The 27,190-nt window shown below is 42.6% G+C and overlaps 2 protein-coding genes across 2 annotated transcripts; both read right to left on the reverse strand.

Annotated features, from left to right (window-relative positions):
* LOC311140484 (uncharacterized protein) lies at nt 1–6,326 on the reverse strand. Its single transcript, XM_084175560.1, has 7 exons — nt 6,175–6,326; nt 4,429–4,631; nt 4,062–4,160; nt 3,862–3,957; nt 3,615–3,725; nt 3,328–3,451; nt 1–2,824 (listed from the first exon to the last, which is right to left on the reverse strand). Exons 1-7 carry the CDS (start codon nt 6,197–6,199, stop codon nt 90–92), a joined length of 3,393 nt encoding a protein of 1,130 aa, XP_084031686.1. The 5' UTR covers nt 6,200–6,326; the 3' UTR covers nt 1–89.
* Nucleotides 6,327–8,416: 2,090 nt separating this feature from the next.
* LOC311139505 (uncharacterized protein) lies at nt 8,417–18,378 on the reverse strand. Its single transcript, XM_084174388.1, has 7 exons — nt 18,225–18,378; nt 17,230–17,432; nt 14,588–14,689; nt 12,960–13,055; nt 12,092–12,202; nt 11,820–11,943; nt 8,417–11,605 (listed from the first exon to the last, which is right to left on the reverse strand). The coding sequence occupies exons 1-7, from the start codon at nt 18,250–18,252 to the stop codon at nt 8,859–8,861; spliced, it is 3,411 nt and encodes a 1,136-aa protein (XP_084030514.1). The 5' UTR covers nt 18,253–18,378; the 3' UTR covers nt 8,417–8,858.
* Nucleotides 18,379–27,190: the final 8,812 nt, after the last annotated feature.

The raw sequence follows: 27,190 nt of genomic DNA on the forward strand, positions 1-27,190 counted from the left end.
TCTGTCTCCCTCACTACTTTCCCTGCTGTACGGTCTTAAAATGAATAACAATACAAAGGGACATCAGAGTTCCAAAAAAACGTTCAATTTTAATTCACGGGGTGAGTGTGTTGGTGTTCAGTCAGGCACTTTCTTTGAGCGAAGGCTAACCCACATTCCCCACACACATGTGGCTTGTTTTTTCTTGTATGCGTTCGCTCGTGTTTTAACCTATGATACGATAATCTGAAACTTTTATCACAAAAGTTACATGCAAATGGCTTCTCTCCTGTGTGAAGACGTTGGTGCGATTTCAGGTAACCTGACTGAATGAAAGACTTTCCACAGTCTTGGCATTTGTAAGGTCTCTCACCAGTATGGTATCTTTCATGCAGCCTTCTTTCATTGGCAGTGATGAAGGTTTTTGTGCAATAGGAGCATGGAAAAGGTCTTTCTCCTGTGTGAGTAAGTTCATGTCTTTTCAATGACACTGCTTTGTAAAATTGCTTTCCACAGATTGTACAAGGGTATCTCACCCCCTCATGAACTTGTTCAATGTGTGAATTCAGCTGAAGTTTTGTTCTGTAGGACATGTCACACTGCGAGCAAGAAAATGGTCTCTCCTCTGAGTGGGTCCCCATATGCACTGACAGTTCTCCAGCAGCCTTGAAGCTCTTTCCACACTGCCAGCACAGGAATGGCTTTTCTCCTGTGTGCTTCCTACTGTGTATTGTTAGAGAATTTGCTGAATTAAACTTTGCTTGACAAACAGAGCACTGGTACAGGTACTCTCCTGAATGAACCCTCTCATGGATGACAAGGTACGATAACTGAGTGAAGGTTTTCTCACATTGAGAGCAGGCGTATGGTCCTGTGAATTTATGTTGATGCAGATAGTGATCTCTCAGACGCCCCAACAGGGTAAAGGTCTTCTCACACATGGTACACTGGATTTCCTTGTGCTGCATCAGCTTGTGTCTGTCAAAGGCAATGGAGTTTGGAAGTACCCTTCCACAATCAGAGCAATAGAATGGGTTGTGAATTCGCTTGTGTGTTCTTAGGGATGATGAACCTTTGAAGTCCTTCCCACAATCATCACATTTGAAGACCACCTTTCTTTTTTCACATTTGAAGACCACCTTTATTTTTTCCTCTCGGCATAAACTTTCTTGGTGTTGCTTCAAATTACAGATGTCATCGAAACTCTTTCCACATTTTTTACACCAGTGAACCAGTTGGAGTTGACTGGTAGAGGTCTCTGGAGCATCAGCCTTAGCAGCCAGTGGTTCGCTAGACTCCTCCTCTTGGTGCTGGTCTACCATCTGAGAGGACTCTTCTCGGTTCACCTTACAGATATATCTCTGGTGTTGATTCAAACCTTGCTTGTACTTAAAACTCTGCTCACAGTCGACACATTGATAAGGACGCTCCTCTGAATGGGATCTCATATGAGTAGCTAAATGAGAAGCACAGTCCAACATCTTCCCACACACAGTGCATGCGTGTTCTTTGGCAGTTGGAGCTGGAGTAACAGCCTTGATAAGGGGCTCAGTGTTGTTTTCCTTGGTAGTGAGAGGGCTGATGCAACTCTCTGTGTTAACTTCCACTTGTTGCGGGTCCACACTCTGACCCAAGTCTTCTAGGATGCCCTTGTGACCAAGGATTTCCTGATGTTTCTTCAAAGAGTCTTTGTACTTAAAGCTTCTCTCACAAATAGCACAATGAAAGGGACGTGCCTTTGAGTGAGATTTCAAGTGCCTTTCCATCTGTGAGGTACAAGTCAAAATCTTACCACAGACATAACAGGTTTTGGAATCTACCTGGGTTCGATTTTCTGCAGTGGCAAGAAAAACCTTGTCCGGTTGCGGGCCACTCTGTTGTTGTGCCATGTTCTGACCAACATCCTGACACAAATCTCCCTGGGTCATTCTCTGACACAATTCTCTCTGGTGTTTTTTCAAATCGTATGAATACTTGAATTTCTTACCACAATTGACACACCCAAATGTACACTCTTTTGAGTGGGAGCTCATGTGCCTTACCAAGCTTGAAGTACGAGTAAAACACCTCCCACACACAGAGCATGTGTTGGTGGCTGTGATAGTGTCCAGAGTTCCTTGATGAGATGGCCCTGGTGGAGAGGAAGTCTTGAGGGGTGATGTGATCAGAGATTTGCTAGTTGAGGGTTGTGGGATCTCTTCGTCATCCAAAATTTGGAGCTCCTTTTCACAAACTCGCCTCTGGTGTCTCTTCAGATTATGACCATCCGAGAAGTATTTTTCACATTCGAGGCACTTATACTTGAGATCTCCAGTGTGGGTTAGCTGATGCCTTTTCATGGCTGCGACCCTAGTGAAAGTCTTTCCACACACTTCATATGCCTTATTGAATGGGCCTCTTTTACATGACTTCTTTGGGGAAGAATGCACCTTGGAGGATGATGGCTGTTTGATTGCACGCCCAAAGCAATCAGTCTTTCGAGGTTTTCGACCTTTTGAACACATTTCCTTAATCTGCAGCCTTTTGCTTCGTTTTAATGGTTGAAAATGTGATGGTCTGAGTGAATTCAAGCCAGTGACAGCTTGATTGTCAATTTCCCCAACGGCAGTCTCCATGTCCATACCATACTCCTGCTCAGTAATTACGTATCTTCTAACCTCATCTCCTGGGACTAGTCCATCAATTTCCTTTGTCCGATTCTCCAACAACTCTCTTGCTTCCATTCCCTCCAAATTCATGCTTTCTGACTGTGTATCTGAGTCTACATCTGGGGCAGTCACCACTCGCACGTATGGAGGAAGAGACAAAGAGGAGAGGATGCAGTCACCAAAGGACGATGGAGTTCCTTTTCATGCAAAAGAGGGAGACAATTAAAAATATTACGGTTAAATTGAACAGCATATGATAATTATGTCAATGCCTCAAATATAAACTTTTACCGATAAAAGTAACAACTGCTCTACTTGACACAAATCATTCAAGTAATAAGGCAGAGGGAGTGTGGTATATTTAAGCAATAAGGCAGAGGAGGTGTGGTATTTGGCCAATATACCAGGGCTAAAGCTGTTCTTAAGCATGATGCAATGTGGAGTGCCTGGATACAGCCCTTAGCAGTGGTATATTGGCCATACACCCCAAAAAAAACAGAGGTGCCTTATTGCTAATATAAACTGGTTACCAACGTAATTAGAGCAGTAAACAAGTATTTATATATCATACCTGTGGTATATTGTTTGATATACACATGGCTGAAATGCTGTTTCAGCCGATCAGCATCCAGGACCCAAACTACCCCATTTATAATTGCAATTTTGGCACAACCAATCTATAACACTGTATAATACTCACGGATGGAGTCCAAATGTCCCTGTTTTCTGTGGTACTGGAGCAGGGTCCTCAACTGTATGGGGTCAGGTACAAACTGTACACATTTCTCCAGGGCAGAGGGGACAGCATTTAGCAAGGTGGCGGTCTTGAGAGAGAGGAACATGGTTTAAAACCATTAACAACTACAAACTCATGTCACACTTGAATTTCTTTGTTTAAATGTAAAAAATATTATTGATTCTTGCTTGGTATTCTTGACTGCTAATTCCCCAAGCTAATTAGATAAAGGTGTTATTCCTTCTTATTACCTGTTCAAGGTCTGGTATGGGAAGTAACTTCTCAAGTCTGGAAAGGAATTCCAACATCAGCATCTGTATTGCAGTGTCATACTTGGGCCCGAATTCCACAGGGTACACATCCTAGGAGAGAATAAATTAACCTAAAATGATAATAATACTTATATTTATATTGGTTTGAACCAATATAAAACTAGACCACTAAAACCTAGACCAGCAAAATGTGTATACTTTCCCACCGTATAAGAGCAAGACAAACCTGGTAAAAGTTCTCCCTTTCACTTGGGTCTTTCAGCAGAGATTCAACCAGCTCCACAAAGTTTGATTCAGATAATTCCACCTCCGCATCACTTGACTGCAACAAAAAATGCACAACAGTTAAATAATCAAATTTTACAACTCAATGACACAATACTTTGACTGACATAGGCCTTTGCTCCCTCCCTGAAAGATACTCACCTCTGCTTCCCCAGTGGATATGAGGTTTCGGATCCTGTCCAGGTGTTGCTGAATGTCTTGGTCTGCTGTCTGCTCAGTGCGACACAGCTCCAGAACCATCTAAAATTACAGATGACCAGTCAGTAGTACAAAGGTCAACCACACACTTCGTAGGCATTGCTCTGTTCTCATTGTGACACATTTAGATAGATAGCCTAGCTAAGGGCCAATGTCAGTATTTGAGAAAATCAGTGTCAGGGTCTTCAACTCAGTCAATGTTTAACAGCTGGCTGTTTTATGCTAGAGTCAACAATATTGTTGTCAGAGACTAACCTCACATGATCTTGTTGCATGTTTCTTTTCCCCCATTCTGAGCCCAATCTCTTACCCTTGCTCGAAGCCCCAGGATGAGTTGGGCCCTCTGACTGCAACTCAAAAGCTCTGGCACAATCTCGGTCAGCGTGGTGACAAACTCCTCCAGCATCCCATAATCTTGAACATCTCCTCGCTGAACCACTTGCCACATGGCCGCAGAGACAAGCCGCAATGGTGGAATGAAGAGACGCAGAGAGGGAAGAAGAAGAGGGGGACCTAAAAATAAGAAAATAATTTGTAAACAGAGCTACGCAGATGTCTTGCAAGCTAAGAAGTTATCCCACTACATTGTACACAGTCACCTTGACCAGGCGCAAACAAGTTTGACAAAGCGCACACATTCATAGCACCTAGCTATAGTTAGACGGGTAGGCCTAAATGCTATTCTGAACAAAAATATAAACGCAACATGCAACAATTTCAACGATTTTAATCAGTCAATTGAAATAAATTAGGTCCTAATCTATGGATTTGCATGACTGGGCAGGGGTGCAGCCAATCAGAATTCGTTTTTCCCCACAAAAGGGCTTTATTACAGACAGAAATACTCCTCAGTTTCATCAGCTGTCCGGGGGGCTGGTCTCAGATGATCCCGCAGGTAAATTAGCCAGATGTGGAGGTTGTGGACTTTCGTGGTTACACGTGGTCTGCGGATGTGAGGCTGGTTGGACGTACTGCCAAATTCTAAGACGACGTTGGAGGCGACTTACGGTAGAGAAATTAACATTAAATTCTCTGGCAACAGCTCTGGTGGACATTCTTGCAGTCAGCAAGTCAATTGCACGCTCCCTCAAAACTTGAGACATCTGTGGCATTGTGTTGTGACAAAACTGAACATTTTAGAGTGGCCTTTTATTGTCCCCAGCACAAGGTGAACCTGTGTAATGATCATTCTGTTTAATCAGCTTCTTGAAATGCCACACCTGTCAGGTGGATGGATTATCTTGGCAAAGAATAAATGCTCACTAACTGGGATGTAAACAAATATATACATTTGAGAGAAATAAGCTTTTTGTGCATATGGGACATTTCTGGGATCATTTATTTCAGTTCATGAAACATGGGACCAACACTTTCATGTTGCGTTTATAGTTTTGTTCAGTATAAGGGGGACCCTTGAGACGTCCAACTCTGACGTCACCCCATTGAAGTTGAAACATAATAAGGTAAGGGTTAAGGTTAAGGTTAGGGACGTCCCAAGGATCCCACTCTCAGCATCTACCTTAGAAGAAGTGCAGAGCTAAAGAAATGGATATGATCCGCAACCCTGATTGAAATAATACTTAACAGATATTCAAAGTTAAAATTTAACATGAGTCTGAGCTGCTTCAAATACATATTTAAAGTATTTAATAAAAAGGTGGCTGATTTCACCTGTCAGACAATGAAACCTATGGTGATGCCCCAAACGTGCAAACTGCATGCACAAGCTAACCAAGTGCACCTGATTAGTTTCAAATATGTTTAAATCGACAGATTTTTTAGTTTGGCTAAAAACAACGCATTCTTGTCAAATTAGGTCTGTATGTCCCGCTATAGTGTAAAGCGCGTACCTTAGTTGGTAGAAATTAGCTACATAAATCCAATCAATTATTATTACTAAATAGCCTATCCCTTACAAAACATAACAGTGGATGATTCTGAAGTAGTAGCCCTCCTGCTCCCAGCGTTCTAAAAATAACGACAGACGCAAATTCAGCAAGGATACGCCATGTTGAACATCAAGCACACCAAGCCTAGTTAACAAAATCCACTATACCATTTTCGTAAGGATTCTCGTCCATCCGGTCCTCATACAATATTCACGCACGAAACATGAAATGTTGCTAAGTGTGATAACTATGATTTCTACATTAAAAGGCTTGCAACAGTTTTAAACCTTATCTTCAGTAGCAGTGTGACAGTGAACGTAGTCCGTTCAATTTCCGGTTGCGTTTACCGCCCACAAATTCCTGAATAAAAATCCCCGTGACTTAAATTAAAGTTGTAAATTATTAGAAAGACATCTTTGCCAGCAAGTTCAATTATTGTCTAGAATTCTTACTATAGGTTAGCCATACCCTTTTATAATTATTACAATTAAGAAAACTCACCGGCATGTGCGTAGGGTACTAAGGGGTACCTGCCCACCCCCCTGTAATTCACATAATTATTTTCCCAACTCTTTCACTGGCTGCCACTGTTCTTGCTGAACAAAAAATGTCCTCTGTGTCATCACAACTTTTGTGTGGACCCCTTTATGGTTATGAATGTGTTTCTACCTGTCATTTAGACAACGACTAGCCCAATTAGTGCTAGTTTATGCTAAGTTGCTAGCTAGCAACTTCACTAGCAGATCGTTTGAGGTAAAATACATTTACAAAAGATTACGTAACTTAATTGCAGTTGTAAATGTTTCCACTAGTGACTGATAGCTTTACAGTTAATGCAACTTTATAGCCTTTTAGCTATTGTACACAGCATTTTATGTCATATAGATAGATAGCTAGCTACGTTTTTAAGAGAGCTTTTCAATTGGCATCTCTCCCCTTGTTTTCAGTCACAGGTGGGGACTGGATTAGGTGTGAGCAGTGAAGGAGGTGGACTCATGAGTTGTGCTCCAATTTGACTGGGGATAGCTTTATTTGTGACCCATGTACAAATTAGAATCGTGCAATAGCAGAGCATAAGAGTTGCCACATCAATGTTACACTGAGTTAATTAGTTAAGTTATTGTTATTAAATGTTCTATTCCAATGTTATTTAATATTATTTATATTCCATTCCAATATTATATTCCAATTAATAGTTTTTTAAAAATGAATTATAAACAGCTATTGAAAACCTTTTGCTCCTGAATGTCATTTTAAAGACTGCTGGGATTTAAAATCTTGCATTATTAAAATCATATTTAGTGCAATTGTACATAATGGATTGTATGGAAAAGGAACAACAAAGAAAGAACAAAGAAAATTAATGTGCAGGTGAGTTAAAAAGAGGAACTTCACATCAAATCTCCTCAAAGTGCGGATATTAATGGTGACATGTGCAACACCATTTCCCCCCCATATTTTATTTAAATCATTAAAATGGTATTACTTATTAAATAATTTCTAAATAGAACTGAATAAATGGATTTTAACGCACTTGTGTGAAACCCTATCCAATAATTTTCTACCGGGGTAACTGGCACCCCCGTGGGCCAGTTACCCCATGAGGAGGGGGGGGCAGTTACCCCTTTTCTAAAAGCAACAATTCATGAAATAACTAAAAAAGTGTAAAAGTGTAAACTCGTCTCCCGAGTGGCGCAGTGGTCTAAGGCACTGCATCGCAGTGCTAGCTGTGCCACTAGAGATCCTGGTTAGAATCCAGGCTCTGTCGTAGCCGGCTGCAACCGGGAGACCAATGGGGCGGCACACAATTGGCACAGCGTCGTCTAGGGTAGGGGAGGGAATGGCCGGAAGGGAGGTAGCTCAGTTGGTAGAGCATGGCGTTTGCAACGCCAGGGTTGTGGGTTCGATTCCCACGGGGGGCCAGTATAAAAAATAATAATAATAATTATGTATGCATTAACTATAAGTCGCTCTGGATAAGAGCATCTGCTAAAACATGTAAACTGTAGCCATTTATTTCCCTTTATAGTTTATTTGCCTAAGCATGACCTTCATCCACATACCAATTTTTTTCTCTCCAAACGTTGCTTTTTTGTGTCAGCAATTAGACATTGTTCTTAGGGCTAGTTACCTCCTAGTACCCTAAATATCATGAAGCTGTTGGATAAAAATGTCAATAGCTTTTATGCCAAATACCCTTCCTGCAAAGGACCTTTCCATGGATTAGCCTACCTTTCAGTAAAATCAAACTTCACATTTTGTTCCAGTTTAACCGGTAATGATCTAGGGATATTTGAGGACCAGTGATGTTGACCAGAAGGATCCTAATAAAACATATTTCTGCAAGCATTGGTTGACTTTTGTATGAAGTGTATCTGTGCAAAAAAGTTACAAATGTGAATACACCCATGTTTTTAAATCAGACAGATATTTTCATGTCTTTCTCCTTTATTATTGCTATTATCAGAAAATGCAATGTAGTGGTTATTTGAGAATAACAGTTGACATGTTTCAGCCTTTACTGTACATACTACAAATGAGCTATTGAAATTATCCACTGAATGATGAAAAAAAGCTGGAAAAAAGAGAATACTAATTAAAACCAGAGGTGTTAAACAAGTAGTTGTTATATATAGTAAACAACAATAACTAAAATGCCAGAGTCTAACAGAGTGGTAATGCTTTTGACTCCGGTCCACATTTACCTGCCTGGGGACAAGGGTTCAAGCCCCTTCTCTGCCCTTCTGTCTGTCTCCCTACATTCTGTCTCCCTCACTACTTTCCCTGCTGTACTGTCTTAAAATGAATAACAATACAAAGGGACATCAGAGTTCCAAAAAAAACTTCAATTTTAATTCAAGGAGTGAGTGCATTGATGTTCAGTCAGGCGCTTTCTTTGAGCAAAAGCTAACCCACATTCCGCACACACATGTGGCTTCTGTTTTCCTGTATGGGTTCGCTCATGTCTTTGCCTATGGTAATTTAATCTGAAACTTTTGTCACAAATGCTGCATGCAAATGGCTTCTCTCCAGTGTGAAGTCGTTGGTGTGATTTCAGGAAACATAACTGTACGAAGGACTTTCCACAGTCTTGGCATTTGTATGGTCTCTCACCGGTATGGTATCTTTCATGCAGCCTTCTTTCATTGGCAGTGATGAAGGTTTTTGTGCAATAGGAGCATGGAAAAGGTCTTTCTCCTGTGTGAGTAAGTTCATGTCTTATCAATGACACTGCTTTCAAAAACTGCTTTCCACAGACTGCACAGGTATATCTCACCCCCTCATGAACTTGTTCAATGTGTGTATTCAGCTGAATCTTTGTCCGATAAGTCATGTCACACTGCGAACAAGAAAATGGTCTCTCCTCTGAGTGGGTCCCCATATGCATTGACAGGTTTCCACGATCCTTGTAGCTCTTTCCACACTGCCAGCACAGGAATGGCTTTTCTCCTGTGTGCTTCCTACTGTGTATTGTTAGAGAATTTGCTTTATTGAACTTTGCTTGACAAACAGAACACTGGTAAGGGTACTCACCTGAGTGAACTCTCTCATGTTCAACAAGGTATCTTAACTGAGTGAAGGTTTTCTCACATTGAGAGCAGGCGTATGGTCCTGTGAATTTATGTTGATGCAGATAGTGATCTCTCAGACGCCCCAACAGGGTAAAGGTCTTCTCACACATGGTACACTGGATTTCCTTGTGCTGCATCAGCTTGTGTCTGTCAAAGGCAATGGAGTTTGGAAGTACCCTTCCACAATCAGAGCAATAGAATGGGTTGTGAATTCGCTTGTGTGTTCTTAGGGATGATGAACCTTTGAAGTCCTTCCCACAATCATCACATTTGAAGACCACCTTTCTTTTTTCACATTTGAAGACCACCTTTATTTTTTCCTCTCGGCATAAACTTTCTTGGTGTTGCTTCAAATTACAGATGTCATCGAAACTCTTTCCACATTTTTTACACCAGTGAACCAGTTGGAGTTGACTGGTAGAGGTCTCTGGAGCATCAGCCTTAGCAGCCAGTGGTTCGCTAGACTCCTCCTCTTGGTGCTGGTCTACCATCTGAGAGGACTCTTCTCGGTTCACCTTACAGATATATCTCTGGTGTTGATTCAAATTGTGCACGTACTTAAAGCGCTGCTCACAATTGCCACATTGATAAGGACGCTCATCTGAATGGGACCTCATATGAATAGCCATAACTGAAGCACGGTTAAAAATCTTCCCACACACAGTGCATGGTTTGGGTTCTTTGAGAGTCGGCACTGAAGTAACAGCCATGATAAGGGGCTCAGTGTCGTTTTCCTTGGTAGTGAGAGGGCTGATGCAACTCTCTGTGTTAACTTCCACTTGTTGCGGGTCCACACTCTGACCCAAGTCTTCTAGGATGCCCTCGTGACCAAGGATTTCCTGATGTTTCTTCAATGTATCTTTGTACTTAAAGCTTCTCTCACAAATAGCACAATTATAGGGACGTGCTTTTGAGTGAGATTTCAAGTGCCTTTCCATCTGTGAGGTACAAGTCAAAATCTTACCACAGACATAACAGGTTTTGGAATCTACCTGGGTTCGATTTTCTGCAGTGGCAAGAAAAACCTTCTCCGGTTGTGGGCCACTCTGTTGTTGTGCCATGTTCTGACCAACATCCTGACACAAATCTCCCTGGGTCATTTTCTGACACAATTCTCTCTGGTGTTTTTTCAAATCGTATGAATACTTGAATTTCTTACCACAATTGACACACCCAAATGGACGCTCTTTTGAGTGGGAGCTCATGTGCCTTACCAAGCTTGAAGTACGAGCAAAAAACCTCCCACACACAGAGCACGTGTTGGTGGCTGTGATAGTGTCCAGAGTTCCTTGATGAGATGGCCCTGGTGGAGAGGAAGTCTTGAGGGGTGATGTGATCAGAGATTTGCTAGTTGAGGGTTGTGGGATCTCTTCTTCATTTTTATCATCAAACATCTTTAGCTCCTTTTCACAAACTCGCCTCTGGTGTCTCTTCAGATTATGACCATCCCTGAAGCTTTTTTCACACATGAGGCACTTAAACTTGAGATCTCCAGTGTGGGTTAGCTGATGCCTTTTCATGGCTGTGACTCGAGTGAAAGTCTTTCCACACACTTCACATGTCTTATTGAATGGGCCTCTTTTACATGACTTCTTTGGGGAGGGGCGACCCTTGGAGGATGATGGCTGTTTGATTGCACGCCCGGAAGAATCAGTCTTCCGAGGTTTCCGTCGTTTTGAAAACATTTTCTTAATCTGCAGCCTTTTGCTTCGTTTTAATGGTTGAAAATGTGATGGTCTGAGTGAATTCAAGCCAGTGACAGCTTGATTGTCAATTTCCCCAACGGCAGTCTCCATGTCAATACCGTAATCCTGCTCAGTAATTACGTCTCTTTTAACCTCATCTGCTGGAACTAGTCCATCAATTTCCTTTGTCCGATTCTCCAACAACTCTCTTGCTTCCATTCCCTCCAAATTCATGCTTTCTGACTGTGTATCTGAGTCTACATCTGGGGCAGTCACCACTCGCACGTATGGAGGAAGAGACAAAGAGGAGAGGATGCAGTCACCAAAGGACGATGGAGTTCCTTTTCATGCAAAAGAGGGAGACATTTAAAAATATTACGGTTAAATTGAACAGCATATATGATAATTATGTCAATGCCTCAAATATAAACTTTTACCAGACAAACATAACCAATAATCTATATACTATACATAATTACTCTACCTGACACATCATTTGCAATTTTTTCACAACCAATCCAAACCATGGATCCTCTGACTCTGTATGATACTCACCGATGGAGTCCAAATGTCCACGTTTTCTGTGGTACTGGAGCAGGGTCCTCAATTGTCTGAAGTCAGGTACAAACTGTACACATTTCTCCAGAGCAGAGGGGACAGCATTTAGCAAGGAGGCGGTCTTGAGAGAGAGGAACATGGTTTAAAAGCATTAACAACAAACTAAAATGTCCAACTCACAGTTCCTTAAACATATTGATTCTTGCTTGGTATTCTTGACTTCTAATTCCCCAAGCTAATTAGATAAAGGTGTTATTCCTTATTATTACCTGTTCAAGGTCTGGTATGGGAAGTAACTTCTCAAGTCTGGAAAGGAATTCCAACATCAGCATCTGTATTGCAGTGTCATACTTGGGCCCGAATTCCACAGGGTACACATCCTAGATGAGAATAAATAAATGTAATAATGTCGATAATTAGCCTAAAATGTGTACTGCTATTACCTTTGGTCTTAGACCATCATACAGCCACTTCAACACCCTAAAGCAAAATGTTTTAGTATTTTGTTTGATCTATAAAGAAACTATAACTAAACCACAAACACCTGGAGGTGGGAATACAGTATGTGTGAATGAGAAGGACTCAAACCTGTAGAAATATAGTACTTTAATGTATTGGAGATGAAGTCTTGTACAGTACCAGTCAAAAGTTTGGACATACCTACTCATTCCAGGGTTTTTCTTTATGTTTTACTATTTTCTACATTGTAGTGAATATGTCAACCTCATAAGGCTGGTTGAGAGAATGCCAAGAGTGTGCAAAGCTGTCATCAAGGCAAAGGGTGGCTACTTTGAAGAATCTCAAATCCAAAATATATTTTGATTTGTTTAACACTATTTTGGTTACTACATGATTCCATATGTGTTATTTCATAGTTTTGATGTCTTCACTATTATTCTAAGATGTAGAAAATAGTCAAAATAAAGAAAAACCCTTGAATGAGTAGGTGTGTCCAAACTTTTGAATGGTACTGTACATGGATGTAACATTTAGAATATTTAAAAAAAAAACAGTATTTTTCTGCTTTCTTGCCAACTTCTTATGGCCAAACATTGACAATGGAATAGGCAAAATCACAAACAGATCTGGTACCAGGCTAGGTTCTAACTGCAGCGAAGACTAAATGGAGAGACAAACCTGGTAGAAGTTCTCCCTTTCACTTGGGTCTTTCAGCAGAGATTCAACCAGCTCCACAAAGTTTGATTCAGATAATTCCACCTCTGCATCACCTGACTGTAACAAAACATGCACAACTATTACATCACTGAAGCTTACAACTCAATCACACAATAGTCTGGTTGGGCCTATTGGTTTTGCATAATCTGGTTCCACAGGTGGGCGGAGTTTGCACATTTTAGAAAATGTTTCATTTGTCCTAAAGCTAAATCTCCAGCCAGCCGGGGGCACATCGGATTAAATCCATTTGAATTCAATTACTTTTTGACAGCATCCCTTTTGATTTAAACAAAACATTCCATATATGTTTGCTCATGGAAGAAGTGGTCAGAAAGTTACTTTTTGTACCTGAATGCCAAAACATTCACGAGGTAAAAGTACTTAAAGTTGACCCATTTTGAATTCCCCACCATACCATGAGACATCAATGTCTTAATCACTGGAAAAGATAAACGGTTGAGTTTGATATAATTTAAAAGCTTACAAACAGGGTTGTCAAACTATTTTATAAAAAAAAATAAAAAAATTGTTTTTTATACAAATAATGACATTTATTAACCTTTAATGTCAGTTATCTAAAAACAAGTACTTTTTTTTTCTTCATATTCCCATATGGTGTAGCTTAAACCTTTACATCATCTGAGGTTTTTGTGTTGAGCCCACCATCGGTTGAGACACAACATGCTCTTGAATACAGTGTGGGTGTCATTTCAATCATAGAAATAAAATGTATAGAATGTACCTATCCCATCAGACCAATGCAATTTAGCTAGTACTCCATTGACATTTTAATTGAATGGACATTTTTACTTCTAATTATTACCACAAAGATGACTCCCGGTCCACCCATCGTCGAATGTCAACTTAAATGGTCATGTCTATACTAGTATCTATATTTCTATGATTTCAATAGGTTTCCTATGGAGGAATGAGAGTATAATTGAAACCAACAGATATTCCATTCTAGTCAACATTCTCTGATGTGTGGTACCATTTGAAAGTAGAAATTTCAATTTGATTTTAGTACATTTATCAGCCAAAACATGACACCCGCCCTGTATTCAACAGCACGTTGTGTCTCAACCGATTGCAGGTACAACACAACTTCAGGTGATGTAAAATAGGGTCTGAGCTACAACATATGCAAATATGTTTTTTTTATTAGTTTAAGCGTTTTTAGATAATTTACATTTAAGGTTAAAAAACGACAAATGTTTATTAATACCCTTTTTTAGAAATTATAAAATAGTTTGGAAACCCTGTTTGCAAGCTTTTCAATGATGTCAATTTCAACTGGTTATCTTTTTTAGTGATGAAGACATGTCATGATGGTATGGTCAAGGATGCGAAATAGGTCAACTTTAAGCACCTTTATCTCTTGAATGTTTTGCCGTTCAAGTCCAAAAAGTCACTTTCTGAGCACTGCTACAATGGGCAAATATGTATGGAGGTTTCATTCAAATCAAAAGGGATGCTGTCAAAAAGTGATTGAATTCAAATGGATTTACCCATCACTGATCATCAGTGAGCACGCCGAATTACATAGGCATGTGTTCTTCAGCTCCAATCCCTCTTTGAAAGATCCTCACCTCTGCTTCCCCAGTGGATGTGAGGGATCGGATCCTGTCCAGGTGTTGCTGAATATTCTGGAGGTCTAATGTCTGCTCAGTGCCACACAACTCCAGAACCAGCTGAAATGACAAATGGCCAGTCAATAGTTGGTCAAAGGTCAACCCCACACTTCCTAGGCACTGCTCTGTTCTCATTGTAACACATTTTGAGAAAACGACAGATAGCCTAGATAAGGCCCAATGTCAGTATTCAATTGAAAAAAATCAGCGTCAGGGTCTTCATCTCTGTCAATTACCAAAACCAGTCAGTTGTCTAAGGCCAGAGTCAACTGTCTACATTGTTTTGTCTAAAGGTAGGATAGCTCCAGGGTGCGTTGTGGTGTTTACTATGATAACTATAAATATCTGCTTCTAAAAGTGGATGTAATACATTCTTGTAGACTGCTCAGTGATCTAAAGGATGCAAAATAACTGCCTTCTGATGATAGATAGGCATATACCTTCATACTGTACATGGGAAAAGTTCTGCTTAGACCTCATATAGATAGGAGTTCTAGATCTACAGTGGGGAAAAAATGTATTTAGTCAGCCACCAATTGTGCAAGTTCTCCCACTTAAAAAGATGAGAGAGGCCTGTAATTTTCATCATAGGTACACGTCAACTATGACAGACAAAATGAGAAAAAAAATCCAGAAAATCACATTGTAGGATTTTTTATGAATTTATTAGCAAATTATGGTGGAAAATAAGTATTTGGTCAATAACAAAAGTTTCTCAATACTTTGTTATATACCCTTTGTTGGCAATGACACAGGTCAAACGTTTTCTGTAAGTCTTCACAAGGTTTTCACACACTGTTGCTGGTATTTTGGCCCATTCCTCCATGCAGATCTCCTCTAGAGCAGTGATGTTTTGGGGCTGTCGCTGGGCAACACAGACTTTCAACTCCCTCCAAAGATTTTCTATGGGGTTGAGATCTGGAGACTGGCTAGGCCACTCCAGGACCGTGAAATGCTTCTTACGAAGCCACTCCTTCGTTGCCCGGGCGGTGTGTTTGGGATCATTGTCATGCTGAAAGACCCAGCCACGTTTCATCTTCAATGCCCTTGCTGATGGAAGGAGGTTTTCACTCAAAATCTCACGATACATGGCCCCATTCATTCTTTCCTTTACACGGATCAGTCGTCCTGGTCCCTTTGCAGAAAAACAGCCCCAAAGCATGATGTTTCCACCCCCATGCTTCACAGTAGGTATGGTGTTCTTTGGATGCAATTTAGCATTCTTTGTCCTCCAAACACGACGAGTTGAGTTTTTACCAAAAAGTTATATTTTGGTTTCATCTGACCATATGACATTCTCCCAATTCTCTTCTGGATCATCCAAATGCACTCTAGCAAACTTCAGATGGGCCTGGACATGTACTGGCTTAAGCAGGGGGACACGTCTGGCACTGCAGGATTTGAGTCCCTGGCGGCGTAGTGTTTTACTGATGGTAGGCTTTGTTACTTTGGTCCCAGCTCTCCCAGGTCATTCACTAGGTCCCCCCGTGTGGTTCTGGGATTTTTGCTCACCGTTCTTGTGATCATTTTGACCCCACGGGGTGAGATCTTGCGTGGAGCCCCAGATCGAGGGAGATTATCAGTGGTCTTGTATGTCTTCCATTTCCTAATAATTGCTCCCACAGTTGATTTCTTCAAACCAAGCTGCTTACCGATTGCAGATTCAGTCTTCCCAGCCTGGTGCAGGTCTACAATTTTGTTTCTGGTGTCCTTTGACAGCTCTTTGGTCTTGGCCATAGTGGAGTTTGGATGGGACTGTTTGAGGTTGTGGACAGGTGTCTTTTATACTGATAACAAGTTCAAACAGGTGCCATTAATACAGGTAACGAGTGGAGGACAGAGGAGCCTCTTAAAGAAGAAGTTACAGGTCTGTGAGAGCCAGAAATCTTGCTTGTTTGTAGGTGACCAAATACTTATTTTCCACCATAATTTGCAAATAAATTCATTAAAAAACCTACAATATTTACATTACATTTACATTTTTTACATTTTAGTCATTTAGCAGACGCTCTTATCCAGAGCGACTTACAGGAGCAATTAGGGTTAAGTGCCTTGCTCAAGGGCACATCGACAGATTTTTCACCTAGTCGGCTCGGGGATTAGAACCAGCGACCTTTCGGTTACTGGCACAACGCTCTTACCCACTAAGCTACCTGCCGCCCCATCACAATGTGATTTTCTGGATTTTTCTTTCTCATTTTTTCTGTCATAGTTGACGTGTACCTATGATGAAAATTACAGGCCTCTCATCTTTTTAAGTGGGAGAACTTGCACAATTGGTGGCTGACTAAATACTTTTTTTCCCCACTGTATGTGGGAGTTCTAGATCTATGTAGGAGTTCTAGGCCTCCTGTAGCTCAGTTGGTAGAGCATGGCGCTTGCAACGCCAGGGTTGTGGGTTCGATTCCCACGGGGGGGCAGTATGAAAAAAATGTATGAAAAATGTATGCACTAACTGTAAGTCGCTCTGGACAATAGTGTCTGCTAAATTACAAAAATGTAGGAGTTCTAGGTCTATGTTTGGGCTAAAGGCTAGGACTACCGTCACATCATCATCTTGTTGCATGTTTATTTTCCCCATTCTGAGCCCAATCTCTTACCCTTGCTCGAAGCCCCAGGATGAGTTGGGCCCTCTGACTGCAACTCAAAAGCTCTGGCACAATCTCGGTCACCGTGGTGACAAATTCCTCCAGCATCCCATAATCTTGAACATCTCCTCGCTGAACAACTTGCCACATGGCCGCAGAGACAAGCCGCAGTGGTGGAATGAAGAGACGCAGAGAGGGAAGAAGAAGAGGGGGACCTAAAAATAGGAAAATAAGTTGTTAGCCGACACACCGCCACTCTGACTAGGCGCGCGCATTCATTTGACCTAGCTAGCTCTAGCTAAAGAGTTACCACACTTTAGACTAACGTCAGTCAAAATATTTGTTATGTTAACGGAATATTTAAAGCGACAATCAGCAGTAGAAACAATAACAAAGCTGGGTCCCGATTCCCCACCCATATTAAGGTATAAAACTAAGGGATGGGGCTAGAGAAATGTAACCGCTCTCATATATAAATAGTTATGGATACAAGGACTGGCCATCCATGATATCAACATTATAGTTTTAGTCATGTTTTGAGTCTATATAGTGTTTGTTTACAATTACATTGTTGACAAACATTGGAATAAAACAAGCTTATATTTTGGGTTGATGGGGTATGACCAATGATTTATATACATCATTGGGTACGACGACAGTAGAACTTTGCTAATGAGGCATTTAAGTTATATTCTTAAAGAATCAATGGGTTCATGTCATTAATAAGTACAACAATGGATGTAGCAACTGCTGATTTGACCCTTTAAACAACGATATAGAGTGAAATAAAGTAATTCATGATTTCGAAACAGTCTAGATATTGCAGATACGTGGACTTGCCAGTGCCACCATTTCAGCTAGCCTAGGCAGCCTATACTACGTTTCAGGCAGGGCGGGATCAGAGGGCAAGATACGGCATACGCCATGTTGAACATCGAACGTACACCAAGCCTAGCTAACGTTAGCTACGTTATCAAATGTGTTAACAATTTATACCGTTAACTTACCATTTTCGCATGGATCCTGATTTTGCATCTCGGCCTCATCCAATAGTCAGCAGGACGCTTAGGTACACTTGAAAAGTAAGCTAGCTAGATTTGATTTAGATGCCCCACTTCCCGGTCTAGAGTTTCCGTTCTCGCTATAGACCATTCAGGCAGTGAGGACCGGAAGTTGTTGCTATCAGTTTCCGGGCTTTCTTGTTTTTCTAAATAAACACACATGGGGCTTTCCTAAACACTTATTAAATCTCATAAAGGACAACCTACTGCAATGCTTTGTTCTGTATTTTAGTGGGCGTGTTCATACTACCGCTACATCATATTTATTAGACTAAATTCATTTAAAAGTCGATGAAAAAAGTGTAGGAATAGCTCATGCAAAGCCCACATGTTTATATGTAATGTAAATGACAATTGTCATTATTACATCGTTCATACAATTTTCATCAAAACAATTTTTAGGCCCTCATAATGATGTTGACGATGGTGATGTATTCTGACATTATAGCACCACCCTGTGGCCGTATTAAGCTATTACTATTATTATCGAATGACAGTGTAGTACCGGGTAGTACAATTCTATTTACGGTGTACTAGGAGCATCAATGCGGAAGATGGCGGCCTCGCGACTAGCTCTTAGGAAACTTTGCGGTATTTTGTTTTTTTAATGTATTATTTTTTACATTATTAGCTCAGAAAGTGTTTTGTGTCATTACATACAGCCGGGAAAAACTATTGGATATCAGAGCGGTGGTAACTCACCAGCATTACGACCAGGAATACGACTTTCCCGAAGCAGATCCTTTGTTTGCTCTCCCCAGGGCAACTGAACTGATTCCAGCGGCTGACCCAAAACATCGCCGACGGAGGAGAGGCACTCGGAGCGGCCTGCTGGTTCGACTTAGGAGGCGCACACACCACCCACCGCTTCCAAGTATACTACTCACTAATGTTCAGTCTTTGGATAACAAAGTCGACGAGCTCAGGGCAAGGATTTCTTTCCAGAGAGACATCAGGGCCTGTAACATACTTTGTTTAACGGAAACATGGCTCTCTGGGGATATTCTGTCAAAATCGGTCCAGCCAGATGGGTTCTCAGTTCATCGCGCAGACAGAAATAAATATATTTCCTGGAAGCAGAAGGGCGGAGGTGTGTGTTTCATGATAAACGACTCATGGTGTAATTGTAGTAACATACAGGAACATGCTTTTGTTCACCTGACCTAGAATACGTCACATTTACATTTACGTCATTTAGCAGACGCTCTTATCCAGAGCGACTTACAGTTAGTGCATACATTATTATTTTATCGAACCCACAACCCTGGCGTTGCAAACGCCATGCTCTACCAACTGAGCTACATCCCCTGCCGGCCAAATCCCTCCCCTACCCTGGACGACGCTGGGCCAATTGTGCGCGCCGCCCCATGGGTCTCCCGGTCGCGGCCGGCTACGACAGAGCCTGGATTCGAACCAGGATCTCTAGTGGCACAGTTTAGCACTGCGATGCAGTGCCTTAGACCACTGCGCCACTCGGGAGTACACAATCAAATGCCGACCGTATTATCTCCCAAGATACTTTTCTTTGGTTATAGTCACGGCCGTGTATTTACCCCCTCAAGCCGATACCACGACGGCCCTCAAAGAACTTCACTGCTTTATGCAAACTGGAAACCACATATCCTGAGGCTGCATTTATTGTAGCCAGGGATTTTAACAAAGCAAATTTGAGGACTAGGCTGCCGAAGTTCTATCAACATATCGACTGTTGTACTCAGGCTGCTAAAATCCTCAACCATTGCTTTTCAAACTTCTGGGATGGTTATAAGGCCCTCCCCCGCCCTCCTTTCGGAAAATCTGACCACGACTCCGTTTTGCTCCTCCCTTCCTATAGGCAGAAACTCAAACAGGAAGTACCCTTGCTAAGGATTATTCAACGCTGGTCGGACCAATCGGAATCCACGCTTCAAGATTGTTTTCATCACGCGGACTGGGATATGTTCCGGGTAGCTTGCGAAAATAATTTAGACGAATACACTGAAACGGTGACTGAGTTTATCAGGAAGTGTATAGGAAATGTTGTGCCCACTGTGACTATTAAAACCTACCCTAACCAGAAACCGTGGATAGATGGCAGCATTCACGCAAAATTGAAAGCGCGAAACACCGCATTTAACCATGGCAAGGTGACTGGGAATATGGCAGAATACAAACAGTGTAGCTACTCACTACGCAAGACAATTAAACTGGCAAAACATCAGTATAGAGACAAAGTGCAGTAGCAATTTAACGGCTCAGACACGAGACGTGTGTGGCAGGGTCTACAGACAATCACAGACTACAAAAGGAAAACCAGCCATGTCGCCGACACCGACGTCTGGCTTCCAGACAAGCTAAACACCTTCTTCGCCCGCTTTGAGGATAACCGACGCGGCCCACTACCAAGGACTGTGGGCTCTCCTTCTCTGTAGCCGACGTGAGTAAGACATTTAAGCATGTGAACCCCCGCAAGGCTGCCGGCAAAGACGGCATCCCTAGCCGCGTCCTCAGAGCATGCGCAGACCAGCTGGCTGGTGTGTTTACAGACATATTCAATCTCTCCCTATCCCAGTCTGCTGTCCCCACATGCATCAAGATGGCCACCATTGTTCCTGTACAGTGGCGGCTCCTGAAAAAATTCTCAGGGGGGGCAATTTTTCTGATGATTTAGGTGACCTACACACATTTAAAAAAAGATATGTCCAGCAACAACATGAAGACAGGGGCAGCATATAAGTCAATGCCAGAAGCATTTATTGACTGATCTCAAAAGTGTTGGCTTACAAAAGCAAAATAAGTTATCACAGTAAAAATAATCAAGGGTGTTCTTTCACATTCCTCAACACTGCATAAACAATATGCATTTCCATAAACAAATGAAATATCAGCTGAAAATACAGCATCTTGGTATTTGTTCAGATTGCAGGATCAACAAGAGCTTTTACCACATTTTTTGCCTCATGGTTGAATTGGAAATATGTGCACCTGAGCATAATTCACAACAAGCAAGCAGGAGCTTTTGATAGAGGCTACTGAAAACATTGATGCAAGTTATTGGTAATAAGAAATTTTTATAGACTTCCATATTCTGCCCTCTTGTATAGATTTGTGAAAATGAACAGTGATAGACATTTTGCCTGAAAACAGAATTTGAAAATAATTTATAGAAAAGGTAAACACAGCTATCTGTATGGCTTTGTAAAAATGAACAACCATATTCTGGCCAATTGTATAGATTTGTAAATATGAACAACCATATTCTGGCCAATTGTATAGATTTGTAAAAATGAACATGAACAGATTATTTTATATTTTTTACTTTAAAAAAAAAAGAAAAATAACTATTTTAAACAACATCAACTGTGAACTGATTTGGGCGTGTGTGTGTTAAAGAGACAGACAGGGAGGGACAAAGAGAGAGAGAGGCTACATTACTTGTACTGAAACTGTTCTCTTCTCTCTTTCAATGCAGCAAAGCGGTCAATGACTTTCTCATTGAAATCAGGCATGCTGAGGACTAGTTCCCTCTCCATGGAAAGCATGGCCAGTGCATTCAGACGTTCCTGGCCCATTGAATTTCGCAGGAATGTCTTAACTCGTGTCAAAGTTGAGAAACATCTCTCAGCTTCAGCTGTTGTCATGGGAGTAGTTATGAGGATGTTCAACAGAGTCACAGTCTCAGAGAACGTCTCCTGGAGGTTGTAGCTCATGAGAACCTGGTACAGTGCCAGTGCACCACAGTTAAACTTTCTTGTCGTCGGCAAAAAGACCGTTCAGTCTCTCCAAAAGCACACTGGCGATTGAGACTGAGGTTGATTCCGAGATGGGAAGGAACTCAAAAAAGCGCTCCTGCACTTTGTGGTTGCTATCTATGTACCTCAGCACAAGCACCAGCTGTGTCTGTGTAGAAACGTCCGTGGTCTCGTCAGCTTGGATATCTACGAAGTTCGCCGACTTCACCTCCTCCACAATATGTTCCCTCATGACCGCTAGCATACACTCCAGTAGCTCGTTTTGAATGGTCTTTGATGTGAACTTCTTTCAAAGAGACAATCGAGTTGCACTGAACGCTAGCCATCTTGATAGTAGTACGTGAATTGATTGACGCTGCTACCCGCTCTTTTCTTAGTTAAGTTCATGGTTATGTTACGTATGACGAAAGCGCGTAAGTGCAAGCCCTCAGAAACCCATAGAGATTGTATTGAAAGCTCTGATATTCGGGAAAAAAAAGATTTTACATGACAGGCTATGAGAGACTTCTGGGGCGATTTTCAACCTGACTGAAATCGCCCCAAAAGGGGCGGGGCCATTTGAAGCACGACTTTAGCCTGATTGGACATTTAGTGGCAGATCAGACGTCTAGATTAGAACACTGATAACTACTGTTGCCGTGATATAATTGATTAGAAAAAAAATCCCTTCCTTTTCCCGTTTGGCAGTGCGTCGCCCATATCGCCCTAATGAACACACCGCCCCTGTTCCTGTACCCAAGAAAGCAAAGGTTACTGAACTAAATGACTATCGACCCGTAGCACTCACCTCTGTCATCATGAAGTGCTTTGAGAGACTAGTCAAGGATCATATCACCTCTACCTTACCTGTCACCGTAGACCCACTTCAATTTGCTTACCGCCCCAATAGATCCACAGACGATGCAATCGCCATCACACTGCACACTGCCCTATCCCATCTGGACAAGAGGAATACCTATGTAAGAATGCTGTTCATTGACTATAGCTCAGCATTCAACACCATAGTACCCTCCAAGCTCATCATTAAGCTCGAGGCCCTGGGTCTGAACCCTGCCCTGTGCAACTGGGTCCTGGACTTCCTGACGGGCCGCCCCCCAGGTGGTGAAAGTAGGAAACAACATCTCCACTTCGCTGATCCTCAACACTGGGGCCCCACAAGAGTGCGTTCTCAGCCCCCTCCTGTACTCCCTGTTCAACCATGACCGCGTGGCCAACCAACTCAATCATCAAGTTTGCAGACGGCACAACAGTAGTAGGCTTGATTACCAACAATGACGAGACAGCCTACAGGGAGGAGGTGAGGGCTCTGGGAGTGTGGTGCCAGGAAAATAACCTCTCACTCAACATCAACAAAACAAAGGAGATGATCGTGGACTTCAGGAAACAGCAGAGGGTGCACCCTCCTATCCACATCGACGGGACCGCAGTGGAGAAGGTGGAAAGCTTCAAGTTCCTTGCCGTACACATCACTGACAAACTGAAATGGTCCACCCACGCAGACAGTGTGGTGAAGAAGGCGCAACAGAGCCTCTTCAACCTCAGGAGGCTGAAGAAATTTGGCTTGGCACCTAAAACCCTCACACACTTTTACAGATGCACAATTGAGAGCATCCTGTCGGGCTGTATCACCGCCTGGTACGGCAACTGCACCGCCCGCAACACCAGGGATCTCCAGAGGGTGGTGCAGTCTGCCGAACGCATTACCGGGGGCAAACTACCCGCCCTCCAGGACACCTACAGCACTCGATGTCACAGGAAGGCCAAAAAGATCATCAAGGGCATCAACCACCCGAGCCACTGCCTGTTCACCCCGCTATCATCCAGAAGGCGAGGTCAGTACAGGTGCATCAAAGCTGGGACCGAGAGAATGAAAAACAGCTTCTATCTCAAGGCCATCAGACTGTTAAATAGCCATCACTAGCACATTAGAGACTGCTGCTGCCTATTGAAATCACTGGCCACTTTAAGAAATGGAACTCTAGTCACTTTAATAATGTTTACATATCTTGCACTACTCATGTCATATATATATATATATATATATATATACTGTATTCTATAATATTCTACTGTATCTTAGTCCATGTCGCTCTGTCATTGCTTGTCCATATATGTATATATTCTTAAATTCCATTCCTTTCTTAGATTTGTGTGTATTGGGTATATGTTGTGGAATTGTTAGATATTACTTGTTAGATGTTACTGCACTGTCGGAGCTAGAAGCACAAGCATTTCGCTACACCCGCAATAACATCTGCTAAACACGTGTGACAATTTTTATTTTATTTTTATTTTATTTGAGGCAAAGAGCACCAATGGAGGCTGGGGGTGAGAGAGGCTGATGACCCCAGACAGGACCAATGGAGGCTGGGGGGGAAGGCTGGGGTGAGAGGTTGACGACCCCAGACCTACATGATGGATGGAGGGTCCTCGTTGATGACCCCGGACCTACATGATGGATGGAGGGTCCTCGTTGATGACCCCGGACCTACATGATGGATGGAGGGTCCTCGTTGACGACCCCAGGCCTACATGATGGATGGAGGGTCCTCGTTGATGATCCCAGACCTACATGATGGATGGAGGGTCCTCGTTGATGACCCCAGACCTACATGATGGATGGATGGTCCTCGTTGATGACCCCGGACCTACATGATGGATGGAGGGTCCCCGTTGATGACACCATACCTACATGATGGATGGAGGGTCCTCGTTGATGACCCCAGGCCTACATGATGGATGGAGGGTCATCGTTGATGATCCCAGACCTACATGATGGATGGAGGGTCCTCGTTGATGACCCCAGACCTACATGATGGATGGATGGTCCTCGTTGATGACCCCGGACCTACATGATGGATGGAGGGTCCCCGTTGATGACACCAGACCTACATGATGGATGGAGGGTCCTCGTTGATGACCCCAGAACTACATGATGGATGGAGGGTCCTCGTTGATGACACCAGACCTACATGATGGATGGAGGGTCCTCATTGATGACCCCAGACCTACATGATGGATGGAGGGTCCTCACTGATACAGAAGGTATTAGAGAGTCAAGGGAGGTACTCAGACAGCGGAAACAAATCAAATGGTTTCCCATTAAGGGTAATGGACTCATACCAACTGAAGTGTGTACACTGAGTGGACAAAACATTAAGAACACCTTCCTAATATTGACCCTTTTACCCTTGGAACAGCCTCAATTCATTGGGGAATAGACTCTACACGGTGTCGAAAGCGTTCCACAGGGTTGCTGGCCCATGTTGGCTCCAATGCTTCCCACAGTTGTGTCAAGTTGGCTGGATGTCCTTTGGGTGGTGGACCATTCTTGAGACACACAGGAAACGGTTGAGCATGAAAAACCCAGCAGCGTTGCAGTTCCTGACACAAACCAGTGCCCCTGGCACCTACCACCATACCCCGTTCAAAGGCACTTAAATCTTTGTTTTGCCCATTCACCCTCTGAATGGCAAACATACCCAATCTATGTCTCAATTGTCTCAAGGCTTAAAAATCCTTATAATAATAATAATAATAAGCCATTTAGCAGACGCTTTTATCCAAAGCGACTTACAGTCATGCGTGCATACATTTTTTTTTTTTTTGTGTATGGGTGGTCCCGGGGATCGAACCCACTACCTTGGCGTTACAAGCGCCGTGCTCTACCAGCTGAGCTACAGAGGACCACAGCTGAGCTACAGAGGACCACTACAGAGGATCGAACGGGGATCGAACCCACTACCTTGGACCACTACAGAGGATCCCGGGGATCGAACCCACTACCTTGGCGTTACAAGCGCCGTGCTCTACCAGCTGAGCTACAGAGGACCACAGCTGAGCTACAGAGGATCCTTCTTGAACCTGTGTCCTCCCCTTCATCTACAATGATTGAAGTGGATTTAACAAGTGACATCAATAAGGGATCATAGCTTTCACCTGGATTCACCTGGTTAGTCTAGGTCATGAAAAGAGCAGGTGTTCATAATGTTTTGTACAAATAATCATGATATCATTATGGAAGGTAGAAGGTTTTTGGGAAAGCCTTTCCATCTACCAGAAGACGTTTAGTCACTGCCGTAGCACACCCCCTGAAGCCCCAGCAAGGCGGGGGAGCCCCATAGCCGGCGGGAAGTAGGGGTGCTGAGGGTGTTGCAGCACCCCCTGAAAAATTTGAATAAAAACATGAATAATAAACATTAAAAAATATATATATACACAACTATTTTACAAGAGTAGTGCGCTGGGCCTTTACTAGTGCAACGAAGACGCTGGGAGTCGAGAAGCAGGTGGTAAGTTTAATAAAACAACGAACATGGAACGGCATCTTGAAATGAAACACAGAAACAATATTGCCTGGGGAATGAAGCTAAGGGAGTGCCAGATAAAGGGGAGGTAATGGAGTCCAGGGCTGCGTTTCAAACTCAAAGTAGACAGCCCTTGGCCCTAAACCCTCAGCCATTGAATTACGTTTTACATTGTCACATCCGAGTGTACCTTACATGTCCCTTTCCCAAGCGAGGGAGAGTGATGATCGGAGAGGCAACGTCCTTGGTGGAAATCTTGAAGTTGAGCTTAAAAACAACCAACCTAAAGCTATTAATGTACCTAGTAAGCTAACGTATCTAGCTAGCACTCCTGTCAGGTAGCTAGCTATAGTTACCCATAGCTGGCTAGCTAGTTCTATAGTTTGGTCATTTATTCCAATACATTTCAGAATTCCAAAAAAAATAGTTTATGAATCTAGCTACGTTTTATAGGCTCCTCACTACGAGACTAAGCCAATTTGCCAACACTAAAATCAATGTCATATATATGTTTTTAGCAAGCTAGCTTCATACTTTTTTTTTTAAATGCCGAAAATGCAGCCTTGTTGATTAAATGACACGTCGCGGCCACTAGAGTTTGACATATGACCCACAATGCAATGCAATGATGTTGGGATCTAGAATGTCGTCCACCGGAACCCAACACCACTCTTCTGGACCGTACCCCTCCCAGTCTACCAGGTACTGGTGCCGACCCCCACGACGTCTGGAGTCCAGAAGGGATCTGACAGCATAGGCGGGACCTCCCTCGATGTCCAGAGAAGGCGGAGGGGTGTCGTGGGGGACGGCCTCAGCCAGGGGACCAGGTACCACCGGCCTGAGGAGAGAAACATGAAAAGAAGGTGAGATCCGG

This window comes from Coregonus lavaretus (assembly GCF_964263955.1).
Source record: "Coregonus lavaretus genome assembly, chromosome: 13".
In the NCBI taxonomy this organism is placed as follows: Eukaryota; Metazoa; Chordata; class Actinopteri; order Salmoniformes; family Salmonidae; genus Coregonus; species Coregonus lavaretus.

Bases quoted from the DNA above. Each gene is read 5' to 3' on its own strand.
- LOC311140484 (XM_084175560.1), bottom strand. From the start codon at position 6,199: ATGGACGAGAATCCTTACGAAAATG. The intron at 4,632-6,174 runs GTATAGTGGATT...TCTTATTTTTAG, and splicing joins CGAGAATCCTTACGAAAATG to GTCCCCCTCTTCTTCTTCCC. The intron at 4,161-4,428 runs GTAAGAGATTGG...CTGTAATTTTAG, and splicing joins TCCTGGGGCTTCGAGCAAGG to ATGGTTCTGGAGCTGTGTCG.
- LOC311139505 (XM_084174388.1), bottom strand. From the start codon at position 18,252: ATGCAAAATCAGGATCCATGCGAAAATG. The intron at 13,056-14,587 runs GTGAGGATCTTT...GTTTTGTTACAG, and splicing joins CATCCACTGGGGAAGCAGAG to TCAGGTGATGCAGAGGTGGA. The intron at 12,203-12,959 runs GTTTGTCTCTCC...ATTCTCATCTAG, and splicing joins AAAGGGAGAACTTCTACCAG to GATGTGTACCCTGTGGAATT.